This window comes from Asterias rubens, chromosome 4 (genome assembly GCF_902459465.1).
Source record: "Asterias rubens chromosome 4, eAstRub1.3, whole genome shotgun sequence".
NCBI classification, from domain to species: domain Eukaryota; kingdom Metazoa; phylum Echinodermata; class Asteroidea; order Forcipulatida; family Asteriidae; genus Asterias; species Asterias rubens.
The window spans coordinates 21,954,273-21,972,501 of NC_047065.1; the positions used below are offsets into that span (position 1 = coordinate 21,954,273).

Sequence of the window (18,229 nt, forward strand, 5' to 3'; positions counted from 1 at the left end):
TTTGACATCCATATGGTTTGACCTTGAGCTTCAAATAAATGTAATCCTAGATATTGCATAATAGAGTCGATGGCAGGTCATCGCGCATGCGTTCTGTACGGTGGCCTGCTAAGATCCCCACTGTCACTGCCTACGGAGTAGTCGATGGCAGGTCATCGCGCAAGCGTTCTGTCAATGGCCTGCTAAGACCCCCACTGTCACTGCCTACGTGTATTGTCACTATGCCTAGGGAGTGGTCGGTGTATTGAGTATTAGGCCTGCGCCAGCGCGTTGTGTGTGTGGATGAACATTACGAACGGAGCAGATAAAGGAATTTTGCTACACCTGTATTTGTAAGCGTATAGTATCTTGAGGAGAGGAAAGCCTTATTGCAAAGATGTCGATTTCTGCAGAAATTCAGCGAGTTATGTTGGCTGTATCCCTGGTGCTGTTACTTGGAGGATTTGGAAATGCTATAAGCGGATTTGGTAAGGACATCTGTTTGGTTTGTTTTCGCAAAAATATTTGCTAACTATCTTGAGTGTAGTAGTGCAGTGGGTGGGTGGCAGTTATAAGTTCTTTTCCGGGGCGCCACGAATCCGAAGACGCAAAACACACATCTCTTCGTTCGTAGAACAGGAAATGTCGGACAAGAAAACGATGGGGTCCTTTTTGCTTTTTAGTTAGCGACGCTTACATAGAGGCTGCTGACATGTATTTCAATATGTGAAGATGTCATAGAACGAATAATAAGTTAAAGACGCGGCCTGTGAACCTTCGGTAATTGTCATCACGATATAGACCAGTCTTCTCACTGGTGATTCTCAACATACTGCACAAAATAACAAACCTGTGAAAATTTGAACTCAATTGGTCATCGAAGTTGTGAGACAATAATGGAAAAAAAAAACCTTGTCACTTGAAGTTGTGCACTTTCAGATGCTTGAATTCGATACCTCAAAATCTTATTCTGAGGTATTGAAATCAAATTCAAATATTTTTAGTGAGAAATACTTTCTCGAAAACAACGTTACTTTAGAGGGGGGCGTTTCTCACAATGTTTGTTATATATACTATCATTGTCTCTCCATTGATCGCTAACAATTAAGTTTCAATTATTTTGAGCAATTATACCAATAGTATCCAGTGCCCTTTATTAAATAAATAGCAATACACAACCTGATAAATAACTCTTCTCAGATTCCAATTTTATTTAGGGGCATAACAACTGGCATCTTTTTACAAAACCACACATTACTTCCAAGTGAAATGCTCCAGAAAATTCTGTTTTACTATCGAACGCTGCTGTCGTCAGTGTACCGAAGGTGTTGACATATTATTTTAAAAATATGATTACCAAACGTATGCCTGACCACTGTATAAGGTAATTACTCAAAATAATTGTAAGCATAAAAACATACTTGGTGACGAGCAATGACGAGCTAGAGCTGTTAATAGATAAAACATTATGAGAAACGGCTCCGTCTGAAGTACCGTAGTTTTAGAGAAAGAGGTAATTTCTCAATCAAATAATATTTAAATATGAATAACAGATTTTTACAAAGGCATCTGAAAACAAACAAGATTGGGTTTTTTCTTTCATTATCTTGCACCTTCGATGAAAAAATGAGGCAAAATCTGCAGAGTTTGTTATTTCATGCAAGAAATACACCATGTGAGAAGACTGGTATTTGACTATATTACCAAGGGCGTCCAGTACCATTTTGGGCAGAGGTAATTTCTCACTCAATTGAAGACTTTTGCTGAAGCCTTTTTTTTTGTATGCATCTTAAAGGAACACGTTGCCTTGGATCGGTCTTTGAAAAGCGTTTGAAACCGTTTGTTATAAAATGCATATGGTTAGTAAGATATTTCAAAAGTAGAATACAATGATCCACACAAATTTGCCTCGAAATTGCGTGGTTTTCCTTTTACTTTGCGAACTAACACGGTCGGCCATTTATGGGAGTCAAAAATTTGACTCCCATAAATGGCCGACCGTGTTAGTCGACGAGGTAAAAGGAAAACCACGCAATTTCGAGTGATACTAGTGTGAATCATTATATTCTACTTTTAAAATATCTCTCTAATCATATGCATTTTATAACATATGGTTACAAGTTTGATTTCGAGACCTCAGATTTAGAATTTGAGGTCTCGAAATCAAGCATCTGAACGCACACTACTTCGCCTGACAATTGTGTTTTTTCTTTCATTGTTATTTCGCAACTTCGACGACCGACTGAGCTCAAATTTTCCCATGTTTGTTATTTTATGAATTTAATGTTGAGATGCACCAAGTGAGCAGACTGGTCTTTAACAATTACCAATAATGTCCATTATCCACTGGCCACTGTCTTTAAGTGTGAGATTCTGATGACGTCGAAAAGTCAATAGTATTCATGAATTCACAGCCAGGTTGTAATCAGTACACAAATAGCTGCACACAGTCATTCGCTGATTCATTCATCAAGGATGGAATTGTCAAAGACCAGTATTCTCACATGGTGTATCCCAACCTATGCAACAAAAGGAACAGTATTGTGAACATTTTGACCCAATTGGTCTTAGGTTGCAAGAGAATAATGAAAGAAAACCCCTTGTTACAAAGAAATATTTATACTATCTTCAGAGGGAGCCGTCTCACAATGTATACAATTAACATCTCTCCATTGTTCATTAGCAATGAAGATGTATGCCAATAATTATTTGAGTAATTACCAATAGTGTCGGTGCCTTTAAGTGGTCGATTCTGTTGACGTATATAGGTAAAAACGTTCACTCATTAGGATCGTGAAAAGTCAATAATTATTCATGAATATACAGCCAGGTTATAATCATTGCACATCTCATCAAGAGCACACAGTCACTCGTTGATGTACTGTGTTTATCATGGAGGATGTGTGATACATCTTTGGTTAAAGACACTGCGGACACTATTGGTAATTGTCAAAGACCAGTCTTCTCACTTACTGTATCTCAAAAATTGCATAGAATAACAAAACTGTGAAGATTTGAGCTCAATCGGTCATCGAAGTTTCGAGATAATAATGCAAGAATAAAATCCATGTCACACGGAGTTGTGTGCTTTCAGATGCTTGATTTCGATACCTCAAATTCTCTTCTAAGGCCTCGAAATCAAATCCGTGGACAATTATTTCTCGAAAACTACGTCACTTCAGAGGGAGCCGTTTCTCACAATTTGTTTCACATTCAACACCTTCCCATTACTTGTTACCAAGTAAGGTTTTATGCTAATCATTATTTTGTGTCCACTGCCTTTAAAGGGACTGGACCCTTGTTGGGTTACTTGTCAAATACCAGTTTTCTCACTTGGTGTATCACAACATAATCATTATGTTTAAAATAAAAATTCGTGACTCAGTTAGTCTCTAAAGTTGCAAAAGATTAACAAAAGGAAAAAACACACTTGTTGCCAAAAATAGTTGTGTGCTTTCAGCCTAAAAAAAAGCTTCAGGTCTGAAGTCTTTTTTGAGTGAGAAAAAAAACCTGTTTTTTAAGGCACAGGACAGTATTGGTGTCGGGCCTGGAGGTTGATTTGCCCACAATTCTATGCACAGTTAAAAACACAAGTAGGCCTACCGTATTTCAAATACCGTGCAAAAAAATGAATTTTGCTTTCTCTTTCGATTTCCCCGCTTGCTGTGCATTAACTTTTATCCATCATTGTTTTGCCTGAACTTGGGAAGGCCACCGAATAAAGTGTCCATGCTCTTTTCTTAAAATATTTTCCCCGAAACGTTGTACTTTTTCAAACGACGTCTGGTCACATTTATAACTATTGGTTTGCACCAACAAATTATAAGCATAAAATATAGCTTGTAACATTATCGAGTACAATGCTTTGGTCAGTATACTAATACTGTTTATGGTGTTTTTTTCTAAAGTATTCTGCTTTACTGCAAATTTTCTTTGGAAAATTAAATAATAAATTATTACAACAAAAATGTGTTTTGCACATCACAATACATTTCAATTTAGAAATACAGTAGTAGCTTTTATCAGTGTTATTCGTGACGAACCTAAAGTTGAGTACAGATTCGTATTGGCGAATCTGCGATATGTGTGTATAGTTTCGTAAAATTAATTTACACTTACGTCAATAGAGTGACGTTACAGAAAGTCAGAGAATAGACTTTAAAATGTATCCTTTATCCTTAAAGGGAAGGTTCGCGTTTGGTAATTGTCAAAGACCAGTCTTCTCACTTGGTGTATCCCATCATAACCATAAAATAACAAGCCTGTGACAATTTGGGACCAATTGGGCATCGAAGTTGCGAGGAAATGATGAAAGAAAAGACACGCCCTTGTTGGACGAATTTGTGTGCTTTCAGATAAGAATAAAAGACTTTTATCTAGAAGTCTTTTATTATTTTAGTGAGAAATTACCTCTGTCTCAAAAACTAAGTTACTTCAGAGGGAGTCATTTCCCACAACGTTTTATACTATCAACAGCTCTTCAATGCTCGTTACCAAGTCAGTTTTTAAATTAATATTCGATTTGAGTATAATTACCATAAACGTGTACCTTCCCTTTAAAGGGTATTATGTACTTGTTCCCAACAAAACACCCAATGTCCACAGATTTACATTAAACTTACACAGTTTGAAGATTATGATAGTAGAAAGCTTCCCTTGAAATTTTACTTGAGAAGTGAGTAAATGTAATAATTTTCGTCTCATTTAAGCATGTAAAAACGTATTAACCAGTTATGCTATGGTTTTGGTATAATATAATAACTGGTTAAAGGAACACGTTGCCTTGGATCGGTCGAGTTGGTCTTTGAAAAGCGTTTGTAACCGTTTGTTATAAAATGCATGGTTAGAAAGATGTTGTAAAACTAGAATACAATGGTCTACACAAATTTGCCTCGAAATAGCGTGGTTTTCGTTTTATTTTGAACGAACTAACACGGTCCGCCATTTATGGGAGTCAAAAATTTGACTCCCATAAATGGCCGACAGTGTTTGTCGACGAGGTAAAGGGAAAACCGTGCAATTTCGAGGCATATTAATTGTGTGGATCATTGTATTCTACTTTTAAAACCCCTTTCTAACCATATGCATTTTATAACAAACGGTTACAAACGCTTTGTATAGACCAACTCGTCCGATCCAAGGAAACGTGTTCCTTTAAGGGGATTTTACATGCTAAAATAATTTTGGTCTCATGAGACCAAAAAATATTTTGTGACTTGTTTTACTCATTTCTCAAAAACTACACAACCTTTGTTAGAAACAATTGAAGGGAAGCTTTCCACTATCATTATCTTCAAACCCTAAGTTTAATGTAAATCTGTGGACATTTTCAAAAAAGTACCCGAATCCCTAAACAACGTACGTTGTATTGTATACACGTTTTTGTAAAATGGCAATTCTGCACGTTTTGACAATCCGCCATGATATCATTCAATTTGGTTCAGTGATTACAATAATAGTATTATTCATTGTTGATACAAAATATTCCGTTTTGCCGAATGAAAAAAATGCACTGTATTTTGAATTATGGTGCGGATAAAATATTCAATAAAAACGTCGACCCTTCAAAGAGTCTCCCATTGTTAACATTTTTAAAAAAAAATCGCCATGTTTCCTTGCTTGGTTGGCGGCAAATTCTGTTTAAGCCTATACAAAATTTTGCAGCAACCGTTCCACATTTTGTCACCTGTGTCTTTCTGCCTTTTTTCATCCATTTCAGACCCAAGGTTACCACACAATAATGTATTGTTTGAAATTTGTATGCAGGATGAAAGGCATCGGGAAAAATACACTGATCATGAGAAATCATACGTGACCACTATGACTTCTATTAGGCTGAGTAAAAAAAAAACGTGTTTCGCGTCCGGGTGTCGAAATTAAAAAAGGAGGGAAGAGGTTTTTTTATCAAGATGGCCGCCATTCTTTTTTTAAAGTTCCAAATATCCATTGTTTTTTAGTGTTTAAACACACAATACATAAATGAAACATGTTGGACAAGATATTAACGGCAGTGGACAATTATTGGTAATTACCCAAAATAATTATCAGCATGGTAATGAGTAATGGGGGAAGTTGATAGTATAAAACATTGTGAGAAACGGCTGCCTCTGAAGTAACGTAGTTTTCAGAATTTGATTTCTTGACCTCAAGTTTAGAATTTGAGGTCCCGAAATCAACCATCTAAAAGTACACAACTTCATGTGACAAGGTTTTTTTTTTTCTTTCATTATTATCTCGCAACTCGGAAGATCAATCAAGCTCAAATTTTCACAGGTTTGTTATTTTAAGCATATGTTGATATACACTAAGTGAGAAGACTGGTCTTTGCCAATTACCAATAGTGTCCACTGTCTTTAAACATAATAATAGTGTGGGTTTTATTGGTGTTTTTGTCATCGTAAAAAAAAATGTAGCACCCTCCCAAGGTTGGAAGAGGGCCTTTTTCTTTTCTATTTTAAATGGCCGCCCGCACTATTTTGAAAGGCAAATGACTAAGCTACTTTTTCAAAACTTGTTGTTTTTTTCTCGCTGCGATGTCCTCTTTTTTCGTAGCAAAAAAAACATTACAAAAATGAGAAGGCCTCTAAAAAGCGAGCGGGCGGGCACGCTTAACATGTTTTATTGTTATTTGGCCTTATTGTGTATAATAAATAAAACATTTCTCCCAACCCTTTTATCTTGCATATTTCAAACACAACACATTGTATGGTAAAAACTCGAGTTTAAAATGGTTGAAAATAAGTCAAAGAGACGGCTATTGAAACGAAACGAGAACCACATTCAAGTTGCTTGGATGTAACTGTTTTGTTTCCGTTTTTTTTATAGCACTTATTCTCTATCACTTTCTTTCGACAATGACAAAGGTTAAATGCTCAGTACTTGTAATCGGAAAAGGGGAGTTAATTTTATCATTCTTTGTTGGTTTGTTAAATTTATTTCCTTATTTAAATATTACTTAAAACTAGTAATAGTTGTCATATAGCCGTATGCACTAAAGTTAAACCAAAGTACTTATAAGAACAAACACTTGTGCATCAACAACAACTTGGATACTCGAATTCCCGCCCAAATGTGCACCCTCAAGCTCTAATGCATAAACTGCATCACCACCAGCAGTCCATCATTCTCCTGAAGACGAGCAGAAATAAACTGTTCGAAACGTCGAGAGACCAAACTGGTGTCCCAGGGAATCCGCCGGAGATTCGGTTCCCTTAAACACCACTAAATTTCGCACCACGTTAAATTCATTAATGTTTGTGATATATTTGGTTCCGGAAGTTCGCATAAGCTCGAGATTTGTTGGAGACTCGATTCGAAGTATACAAAGCCCTGAATGCATCTCAGATGAACCCTTGTTCTGTACTCCACCTATGGAGGTAGAAATATTTCAACCTCCATGGTGTGCCATAGAAGATTGTCTTCACGAAACGTGGGTGTGTTGAGACATTGTTAAAAGAGCGATTGTCTGACAACACCTTCATCGCACGGTTTTAAGATGCGCGTAGCGAGCACCGTAACCATTTGTATTGAATTTAATCTTTAGATGATTTTGATGATGAAGTGCCACCAATATTTGTGTGCTTTCTGATGCCTAACAAGGGTTTCAGGCCGGAGGTCTTGAGTGTGAAATTACCTCTCTCTCAAAAAACTACATTATGAGGGAGCCGTTTCTCCAAATAATATAACACTACCAACATCTCTCCGTTGTTGTGAGTAATTTCCAAATGTGTCCACTGCCTAAAAACAATTACGAGTTGTAATTCGCTTTTTTTGTTCTCTTCTTAAAAACAGATAATTTCGTCGATAGGTGCGGGGAGACTGTTGATATTGAAAACTCCGGGGATCAAGTGGACTCCCAGATGGGAGTATACTACGAGAACGACCTCGACTGCACGGTGACTCTGACAACCTCCTTCGGCCGGCAGATCTTATTGGAGGTCACCAGTATGATCATCAAGGGTGACCCGTCGGACTGTAGAACAACCGACTATTTGGAGGTGTTCGATGGGCCGGCCAAAGTCACCTCGGTCGGCTTGTTCTGTGGGAACGACGCAAGCATCTACGACTCAATTACTTCGACTGCCAACTCTATCACCGTGCAATTCAAGACCAACGTCACTGTCACGGGCACTGGATTTTACTTTGTCTACACTTCGTTCTCTATGGGTAAGTACCTCGTATTCGTTGTGCGTATATAATTTACTGCAGGTTTCTCGTTCAATTTCGGCAAATGAGCAGCATTTATTTTTCTCGCAATGGAATTAAAACAAATTTGCCCCTCCAGTTGTTAATGCATTTCAAATTTTAGAATTCGGCCATTCAACTTGGTTTTGAACTATAATGCCTGAAGTCTTTTAATAGCATTTGGGTGAGAAACTACCTTCAGAGCAAACTAGGCTTGTGTTCAAGGCTGACTTCAATGTCACAGGCAGTGTTTTTTCTTTTTCGTTTTTACTTCACGTTCACTTCGTACTAGTTTAAAAGGAACATTACCGAAACATGGACAACAACACACAAAATGAATGATCGCATCAACGGTTGCTACACTCAACTGCTGCGTAGAGATCTCAACATCCACTGGCGGAACCATACTACAAACAGTGAGGTTTATGGCAATCTACCACCACTTTCCGAGACCATAATGCAGAGACGTCTCCAGTTTGCTGGCCACTGTTTGCGAACATCGGATCAACCTATATCGCATCTGGTCTTCTGGAATTCTCCTGGCGGACATCCAAATCGCGGCAGGAGGAAAATGAGCTACTCTGACACCATCACCCGAGACACAAATCTCAATCCAAACGAGACTCAACAAAGCAACCTGGCACCACTTCATCAAAGCTGGACGAAGGATGATGATGATGATGATGACATAATTGATAGACACTTGATATACACATTCAAGACACTCCAGAAAGCTCACCTGTTTTAGGAGGTGTATATCACCACTAACTTTACCGGACAACCTCGGTAGTTGGTAAGACACTGCTCTAGAATTGCATGGGTCGTGGGTTCGAATCCCACCGAGTAACATGCCCGTGATACTTTTTCACAGGACTCATGAAAGTACTGAGTATACAGTGCTAATTATACACATCGGTGTATGGGTAAAAAACAAAATGAATAAACTGTTCTCCTGTTAGTGCCAACATACATCAGCGACAGAGAGCAAACTGTTGAATTTGGCGCTTTATAAATTTCTTTTGATTGATTGATTGATTGATTGATTGATTGATTGATTGATTGATTGATTGATTGATTGATTGATTGATTATCAACTCAATTATTTTGTTTCTCTCCATGTAGGTCCTTGCACGGAAGACGAGTTCAAGTGTAACAATGGTCATTGCATTGACAAGTCATTGACGGATAATCTGCTTGATAACTGTGGGGACTTTAGCGACTGTAAGTCAACCTTTTGGACATTTTTACTAAATACATACAAAGGTCCCTATTATGACGCATACAAATTGGAACAACAATTAAGTCAAATTAAAAAAAAGAAAAATGTTTTACTCAGAAAACGAACAGTCGAATGCTTCTTTTTGCCAGCCAAACAAATACTTTGACGATGCATTGTGAAACAAATAAGTCCAAATACAAAATTATCAATTTATTTTTACTAAAAATGTATATACTAAGCGCCTTGAGTACCTTGTTGGTAGATACGTGTGTGCTATATATTAAGACTTCGGTATTATATTACCAATTCAAGAACTGACTCGGCGGTGTGCAGTTAATAACGATCCTATAGCTAATAGTCGCAGCCTGTTTTCTATACCTTCCGCCCGGGTAGTTAAAAGGAAGAACACATTTTTTCAGAACTGCGAAATCTCCCGAACAATCTGATAAATCTACTCCGCGGTAGTAGAATATAGAAAGACAGTTCTCTAAGAACAAATTCTACCTGCCAAGTAGAGACACACATGGTGTTACCGCTAACCAAATAATTTATATGTTGATACCTCACCATGCAATGCCCAAATCCTATAATTATTATATTGTTAATTTTAATCTGTGAAAAGTATTGATTGGTGTATGCTAATTTCATTCCCATTCTTTGTGTCATAATAGTTGGTGGCGGTGAAATCTTCGACACTGCAATGAATTTATTCAAGTTGGGTATTGGCGTCCTCATTGCAATCATTGTCGGTGTCATCGTGGCTGTAGTCCTATGCTGTGTATGTGTTGGCTGTCTCTGCTACCACTGCTGCTGCAAGAACAGGCAGCAACAGACGCAGTACCAGCAGGCCCCGATGGCCATGCAACAGCAGCCCACGCAGATTTAAAGTCACATTATTTTCAGGGACTGTATTACCATGGTAATCACCATCGTGGTCTCTCGAACTCTGATTTATTGACTGGATATACAGGAGCTAATGGTCTGTCAGTTACTGAGTCTGGTGCCTTATTGATTGAGTGAAAGCCACGCGGCAAGTACTTTATTAGTAGGCATTTAAAAAAAAAAATTGGTGGACACTAGGGAGGGCACTTTGGTTTTGTTGCAGAGGATCAGTTTTGCCAGCGAGGTATCCTTCTTATAGCTCCATATTTTACCCCCAAACCTAATAGGGCTATAGTATTGTGTCCGCCATACCTCAAAATTGCTTATTACATGCTCCTAAATTGGGGGAAACGACGGGCATGAATTGTGTTAAAGATGTCACTGGTAACCTTCTGTTCTATCCAATCAGTAACGAACAGAAACCAGGGAAGTGAAAGGGAAGTGCAAAAAATGTCTTTCTCAAAAGACAGTCTTTGACATTTTTGTTTAAGGTCATTCTGTGACTTTTTTTGTTTAAAGATTATTCTACGGACCACTTTATAAATAAGATGATCATAATTATTTACTTACGCAGGTTAACTGTTATACATCGTTACAGAGGACAGATATAGGCCTAATTTCATAAAGAAAATTATGAAATTGGGCCCAGGGGTGGATTTCACAAAGGTAGTCTTAACTTAGGACTGGTCCTATCTCTTAGCATTGCCTAGGACTAGTCCTAGGTTAGGACTACCTTTGTGAAATCCACCCCTGGTCTGTTTGTAATTCAACTCTTGAGTTACATTCTATGATGCTTCTTGGGTGGATAGATTACTATTCCCCAAATAAGTGCAGCCGTTTTTTTTCTTCTTCAGACTCATGTGCGATCAAAGTGCAGTATTGTTACAATATTGCACAACTGTAAGAATTATACAGCTTCGTATGTTAGAGGTATACTAAAAGGTTGAGTTTTTACATTCGGGCGGCCATGTTAGAAGATTATACAGTGCATTGTGGGAATTAAACACTTGACTTGAGTCAGTATGCGTATGGTATACTGCTACAACCACGATCACCCCCCCCCCTTCCCTAACAAAAACGGGGATCTCTAAAATGTCTTGAGGCCCAAACCACCACGTTTAACAGTACTGTTCTTTCGTAATATTGGGAGAGAAACCGTGGCAGATTTTGCCGAAATTTGAGTGTGATTATGAAGTTATATTATTATTGGGGTTAACCGTTTTATCCTGATGTCAAAAGGATTAAGAATACTTATGACATTGATGTGGCTGGAGAACACTGTGAAGACACAGCCATAACTCAAATTCATCAATATTATTCATTATTATGATCTAAATGTTCTTGTTCGTTCATTTTTACCGTTATTAACTTTTTAAAGGTGTTTATAATACATTATAATCGATGTAAATGTACTAATATTTAACATGTTTTTGTATTCAGGGCAGGGATTAAAAGCAGTGGACACTATTGGGAATTGCTCAAAATAATGATTAGCATTAAACCGTACTAAATCTAGGGGTTTGGCTGCGGCTAGCGGCTTGTGGCTACGTTTCACAAATGGTAGCCAAAGCCACACCTTGGCTTTAATTTGCTCACACGACAGCGATAGGCAATATAGGCCATGTCATGCGAAGTAATTAACTATCACCAGTTGCAGGCACCAGTTCTAAATCTTGTTTTTATCAGGTCGGTTGTAGAAAAAAGACATCCGCCAATGCAACTACGTGTATTTAATCACACAAACAAAGGGGGTGCATTGAGTTAAACAGCAAATATGGCAAAATAAGTGTGATGTAAATTGCCTGCACAATTAGCTTCGTGTGACAAGACAATTACACCTTTAATTGGTATGCTTTCATCCGCTTGGTAATTATAGATGTTAGATCGCGAATAGAACGTGAATACTAGACAGCGTAGTTATAGTTCTTGTAGAAGTTAAACATAGATATGGTCATAAATAATGTGTAAGAATAAAGTGCAGCATTTTTTTTTTAATACTATAAATTTCTTTTTCCATTTTTTTATTTTATTCCACAAATTGAGTACGCATTTACATTTACGATGAACAACCTTTACTGGATGTGATGTTTTTTTTATATACTGTGAACAGAAATGCACACAATGACAATTTGTATATAAAGCTGATCAAAACATGCACAGAAATTACTTGTCATATATCGCTATATAATACAGGTGATGCCAATGCTGGACTTTATTCTTTTACTCCTTTTTTAATTTTTACAAACCTTTAACGATTATTGATGTTTACAGTAATATTGTACAATATAACGGTGTTTTAAAGTAAGTTTTGAAAATACAGATGTGTGTTACAAGCCCAGTTCACATGAGAGCAATTTAGCAAGGGTCTATTGCCAAATTGTAGCATGGTTGTACAATTTTTACAAAAACAAAATGTGCATAAGGACAACAATATTTTGTCAACTTTCCAATTTTTCTGCAAAAGCTTGTCAGACGTTGCGATATTTTACAACCATGTTAAAATTAAGCAAGGGACCCCAGTTAAAGTGTAATCGTGTGAATGGCACTGCAGTATCGCGCTACACCTGTGGGTTCCTGTATTTCAATGGGGCTCTTCGAGGATACACCACAAAAACAATGTGCATTTGAAACAGAACGCACCTTCAAAACATTTCTAATGCTTCTTTGCATTTAACCATAAATTTACATGTTCAGTGAGAGTTGGTGTACACATAATGAATGCTCTGATTTTAATGTGTAATGTTTTGTGGAATGAATCAGGTGACGACAGCAATTGCTATAATTCAAACAGGAAAAAAGCTTTACAGATTGTACTTATTACGCTACTAGATTACACAAATTGCTAAAACAAAACTAGTTTGGGTTTGTTTTTTATTGCGAGCCAAGCATTGGGAAAACTATTGGCTAATTCACACTTCAGATGTATAAAAGAACTTTAAAAATGGAATGGGGGTACTCTTAGGTCATTGTGGTACGCTCCATTGGAGGACTTTTGGGATGCTAGTGGTAATGTGCGCATGCTCAGCACTATAAATACGAACAATGGAAATTTACCTGGTAACTCTGCTGCCACCTAGCGTTTCAAAGTCTCCAATTAACAACAACCACTTCAAAATTGCAAATTCCATTAGAGGAAAGGGTGTTGTGTGTTTTTTTGGCAAGAGATAAAGGTGTGAGATTTGCCCGGGGTTTTACTTATTCCGGGTACCAGTTGTGCCTTTTAAACAAGAGTATGAATTTAAATAGGCTCGACTCACCTGAGGATCACTTAACAGTTACGGTGTGGTAATTAAACAGGGCCCAAATCCTCTGAGCTGCTTATAGCAGAAATGATATTGCTTAACAACTCTGTGCTTAGCAGGAATGAGCCGGATACCAGTCACAAGTTCACATGACAAGGTACTTTGGCTGGTAACCGTAAAACCGCAAAACGTTGCTGTGGTGAGCTACTTTTTTTGTGGTTAAGCAGCTCTATGAAAATGGGCCCGGACCAGAGCCGAATATAGACTGTGCAAGTCTCGCGCATATTCGCACATTTGGGACCCGTTAAGGCGGTGGACACTATTGGTTATTACTCAAAATAATCAGCATAAAACCTCACGTGGTAACGAGTTATGGGGAGAGGTTGATAGTATAAAACATTGTGAGAAACGGCTCCCTCTGAAGCAGTGTAGTTTTCGAGAAAGAAGTAATTTTACACAAATTTGATTTCGAGACCTGAAGTTTAGAATTTGAGGTCTCGAAATCAAGCATCTGAAGGCACACAACTTCGTGTGACGAGGGTGTTTTTCTTTCAAAGTTATCTCGCAACTTCGATGACCGATTGAGCTCAAATTGTCACAGGTTTGTTATTGTATGCCTAATGTGGACATACACCAAGTGAGGAGACTGTTCTTTGACAATTACCAATTATGTCAGCACGTTACCTTGGATCGGTCGAGTTGGTCTTTAAAAAGCGTTCGTAACCGTTTGTTATAAAATGCATATGGTAAGAAATATGTTTTAAAAGTAGAATACAATGATCCACACAAACTTGACTCGAAATTGCGTGGTTGTCCTTTTACTTAACGAACTAACACGGTCGGCCATTTATGGGAGTCAAACATTTGACTCCAATAAATGGCCGACCGTGTTAGTCGACGAGGTAAAAGGAAAACCACGCGATTTCGAGTGATACTTGTGTGGATCAATATATTTTACTTTTAAAATGTCTTTCTAATCATATGTATTTCATAACAAATTGTTTCAAATACTTTTCAAAGACCAACTCGTCCGATCCAAGGCAACGTGTTCCTTTAAGAGTTGGTTTCCTCCACGCGTTAAACCAAAATGGTCACCAACTGTTAGAATACTTGCTAGATTTGCACACGGTCTATTTTATTTGCGGACTATCTTCACTCATGATTCTTGTGGACAATTTCATTGTATATGTAATACGACGAATAAAAACAATGTTAAAACAACATTCACGATCTTATGAGCAAAGTTTACTTTTTTCCTGTTTAAAGGGTGTATGTAACTTTTATAGGACTAAAAAACACAATTTTCACAGATTTACACTAAACTAACACAGTTTGAAGATGATGATAGTAGAAAGCGTCTCTGAAAATATTACGTGCTGAGGTGCTGTAGTTTTTGGGAAATGAGTAAAACAATGTCATTAAAATAATTTTCGTCTCATGAGACGAAAATTGTTTAAACGTATTTTCATGACATTGTTTTACTCATTTCTCAAAAACTACAGAACCTCAGTAAGTAATATTTGAAGGGAAGCTTTCCATTATCATTAACTTCAAACCCTGTAAGTTTAATGTAAATCTATGGACATTTTGAAAAGGTACCCAAAACCTTTCAGGGGCTGTTTGTGAAAGATATGTTTTCAGATTTTTTTTAGTGTGAAATAATAATCAGGGCCCAATTTCATGGCTCTGCTTACCGCCGAATTCTGCGCTTTCGGTCGCGATTCCCCGCCTACGTGCAAGCGCCGAATTTCTGCGCTAGCCTTGTAAGCGTAGAATGCCTAGAAACTTGGAGTACGCCCGCGCAGAAGCCAAAATTCGCTGATAACCCATGAAATACGCTTGCCGTAAGCACCGAATTCCCTGCTTCCGTAAGCGCCGATTCTGTGCTTACGGTAAGCAGAGCCATGAAATTGGGCCCAGGTTGATTCGTGTCTCTATTAACAATGTGTTGTTCATTGTATGGTTCCGTAAAACATATCAGATTTATTACACGCCAACCATTTGTCATGCTTTTTCAAAACTTTAGAGCTGAGACACAATGACTTCGGATTGGATGCTTTGGGGTAGACCTTTTCGCAAATATCATTGCGCAAGCGCAGACTGTTGAATGAGGTGCATTGTGGGATAGATATGGATCAAATTTGGACACCAGCTCTGGTGTTAGCTGCAGCTAGACCACAATACACCTAATTCGAAGCTTTATGCGGGCACCCCAGTATTTGCGAAAAGGTCTATATTATGAGTGCGTTTTGGCGACCCCAACCAAAAACTGTTTCGGTTGTTGGTCGTTGGTTCTGCTGTTCAGACTGGACGATAACCGAGTTGTGAGCTCGGTTACCGTTTTGGTTATGACGTCAGAAACAATTATTGGTTACAGCCACCAAAACGCACCCTATGAAAGCGGTTGTTCGAAAAGTTTGTATAACTTAATTTATTACAAACTATTAGAAATGTAATTATTCACAAAATATCTCCTCAAAATGTTATGATTTTCCGTTTACTTTGTGTGGAGTGAGACGGTGCATGATTTTTGAAGTTAACCATTATAGTTCTACAAAATGGCGGACTGCAACATTATGGGTGCCGAATTTCACCCATAATCCTTTACGTGCCAATCATGCGCAGTGGGCACGAATATGTGCCAATTCGCTTTATTTTTAAACGATAATGCAACCACAGGTGCATCCCCTCCTCACCACGAAACAAAATCGAGATAGTGCTCATAAAAAGAAGCTTAAAGAGAGAGAAAAAGAACATTGTTTTTAATGTAGTGAAAGAGCGCAATCGGGATCGCTAACCGTTGCCACTTGTGCCAAAAGTGAAGGGTGCCCCCCCCCCCTGCAGCGTCCAAAATAAACGCATGCCCCACCCCCACTGCTGACAACCACATTCCACCCCACCAACCCCCTGCAGCACAAAATTAAATAAACCAGAATAAGGTTAGCAACCAATGTCACCAGGGCCCAATTTCATAAAAGCCTGTAAGCACCCAAATTTGCTTAGCCTGAAATTTCTTCCTTGGTAAAAACAAGATTACCAACCAAATTCTAACTTGTTGCATATATTACTGGTATTCAGCTGTTGTTTGGTCATCCTAAAAATCACATGGAAACTTGGTTGGTACTCCTGTTTTTATTAAGGAAGAAATTTCATGCTAAGCAAAAAAAGTAATGCTTAGCCTGAAATTTCTTCCTTGGTAAAAACAAGATTACCAACCAAATTCTAATTTGTTGCATATTACTGGTATATTACTGGTATACGCCACAAGTATTGTTGTACCTAGTGCATTTCATGCTAAAAATTGCACGAATTTTTTTTCTTCTTCATACACCAGACTTGAGAGCACACTGTGCGCATCACCATGTCAACCTCGTGGATCATTCCGTAGTATTGCAAAATGATGTTTTGCCCCCAGCCTAATTAAAAATCTTACTTCGCGACTGTTGAACACATGGGACCAGCGCTGACAGTAGCCTATGCCTCCGTGCTCTGTGGTCTCATCTAATCATAGAATCCGTGTTAAGTAGTGTCACCTGTTACCGTCTAATAAAGGCAGTGGACACTATTGGTAATTAGTCAAAATAATTATTAGCATGAAACCTTTCTTGGTGATGATTAATGGGGAGAGGTTGATGGTATAAAACTTTGTGAGAAACAGCTCCCTCTGAAGTGCCATAGTTTTCGGGAAAGAAGTTATTTTCTTCGAATTTGATTTCAAGACCTCAGATTTAGAACTTGAGGTCTCCAAATCAACCATCTAAACGCACACAACTTCGTGTGACATGGGTGTTTTCTTCTTTCATTATTATCTCGCAACTTCGATGGCCGATTGAGTTCAAATTTTCACAGGTTTGTTATTTTGCAGCATGGAGGTAGAAACTACCTCCATGGGTGCAGTCGGCATTTAGGTAGTCCATCCAGGCTCCGCAATTCATGTGCAGCCATGCATTTACCGAGCTGGTATAGTTTCCACATTTTTGTACGGTTTGCACATCGAGGTATTTACCTTCATGGTTTGCAGTTGCAACCCTTACGTGTAAACATGGAGGTAGCTCTTTCGAGCGTGTGTGTTGGTTTTGAAAAGAACCGGTGGTTGACAATTGAAGAATCAACACTCTCAAAAGTGATTTGCACAATGATACCCTACTACCGCAAACATCACTTAAATTCCAACCATGCAAAATACTTCTTAGGTATGTTTTTTTAATGTTCATGGTTTTTAAACCATAAACTTATACACAACAAATACTTTACTGGTATGTAAACCATAACAGGATTTGGCAACAGTTTCTATGGTTTACATCTAATTGCTGTAAACCATGGTAAAAACATGCCTTAAAAGTGTCAAACAATTAATGGACAAACAGCGCCCCATAGGGGAGGGGAGGGCCCACCTCAATTTGTATTTGAAAAGACACTCATGTTGCATGTATACGTTTGGGCAAACATGATGTCTGACACTACCCTTACAGCAGGACCTACTACATAACACGAGACCCAGCGTTCATCAAGAAAGATCGGTGGATGAGTCACGCGAGTTATCTTGAAACAGTTGCCCCAAGTTTGTATGTTGTCTCCGAGATGATGAACACGTTCTTCGTCATCCCCATCCAATTGTGGATTATAGATGTCTATATTGTATGGCTCGCTGACGGCACTCCATTTAAGATGATTATAATAATATTATTATTAATAAGAACAATTCAGGATGAGAGAATCACTG

At 38.1% G+C, this 18,229-nt stretch overlaps 1 protein-coding gene across 1 annotated transcript; it reads left to right on the top strand.

The window, feature by feature from the left end:
- Positions 1–221: 221 nt before the first annotated feature.
- LOC117289213 (low-density lipoprotein receptor-related protein 12-like) lies at positions 222–10,949 on the top strand. Its single transcript, XM_033770228.1, has 4 exons — positions 222–467; positions 7,771–8,145; positions 9,286–9,384; positions 10,054–10,949. Exons 1-4 carry the CDS (start codon positions 377–379, stop codon positions 10,266–10,268), a joined length of 780 nt encoding a protein of 259 aa, XP_033626119.1. The 5' UTR covers positions 222–376; the 3' UTR covers positions 10,269–10,949.
- Positions 10,950–18,229: the final 7,280 nt, after the last annotated feature.

Bases quoted from the DNA above. Each gene is read 5' to 3' on its own strand.
- LOC117289213 (XM_033770228.1), top strand. From the start codon at position 377: ATGTCGATTTCTGCAGAAATTCAGCGAGTTATGTTGGCTGTATCCCTG. The intron at 468-7,770 runs GTAAGGACATCT...TCTTAAAAACAG, and splicing joins AAATGCTATAAGCGGATTTG to ATAATTTCGTCGATAGGTGC. The intron at 8,146-9,285 runs GTAAGTACCTCG...CTCTCCATGTAG, and splicing joins CTACACTTCGTTCTCTATGG to GTCCTTGCACGGAAGACGAG.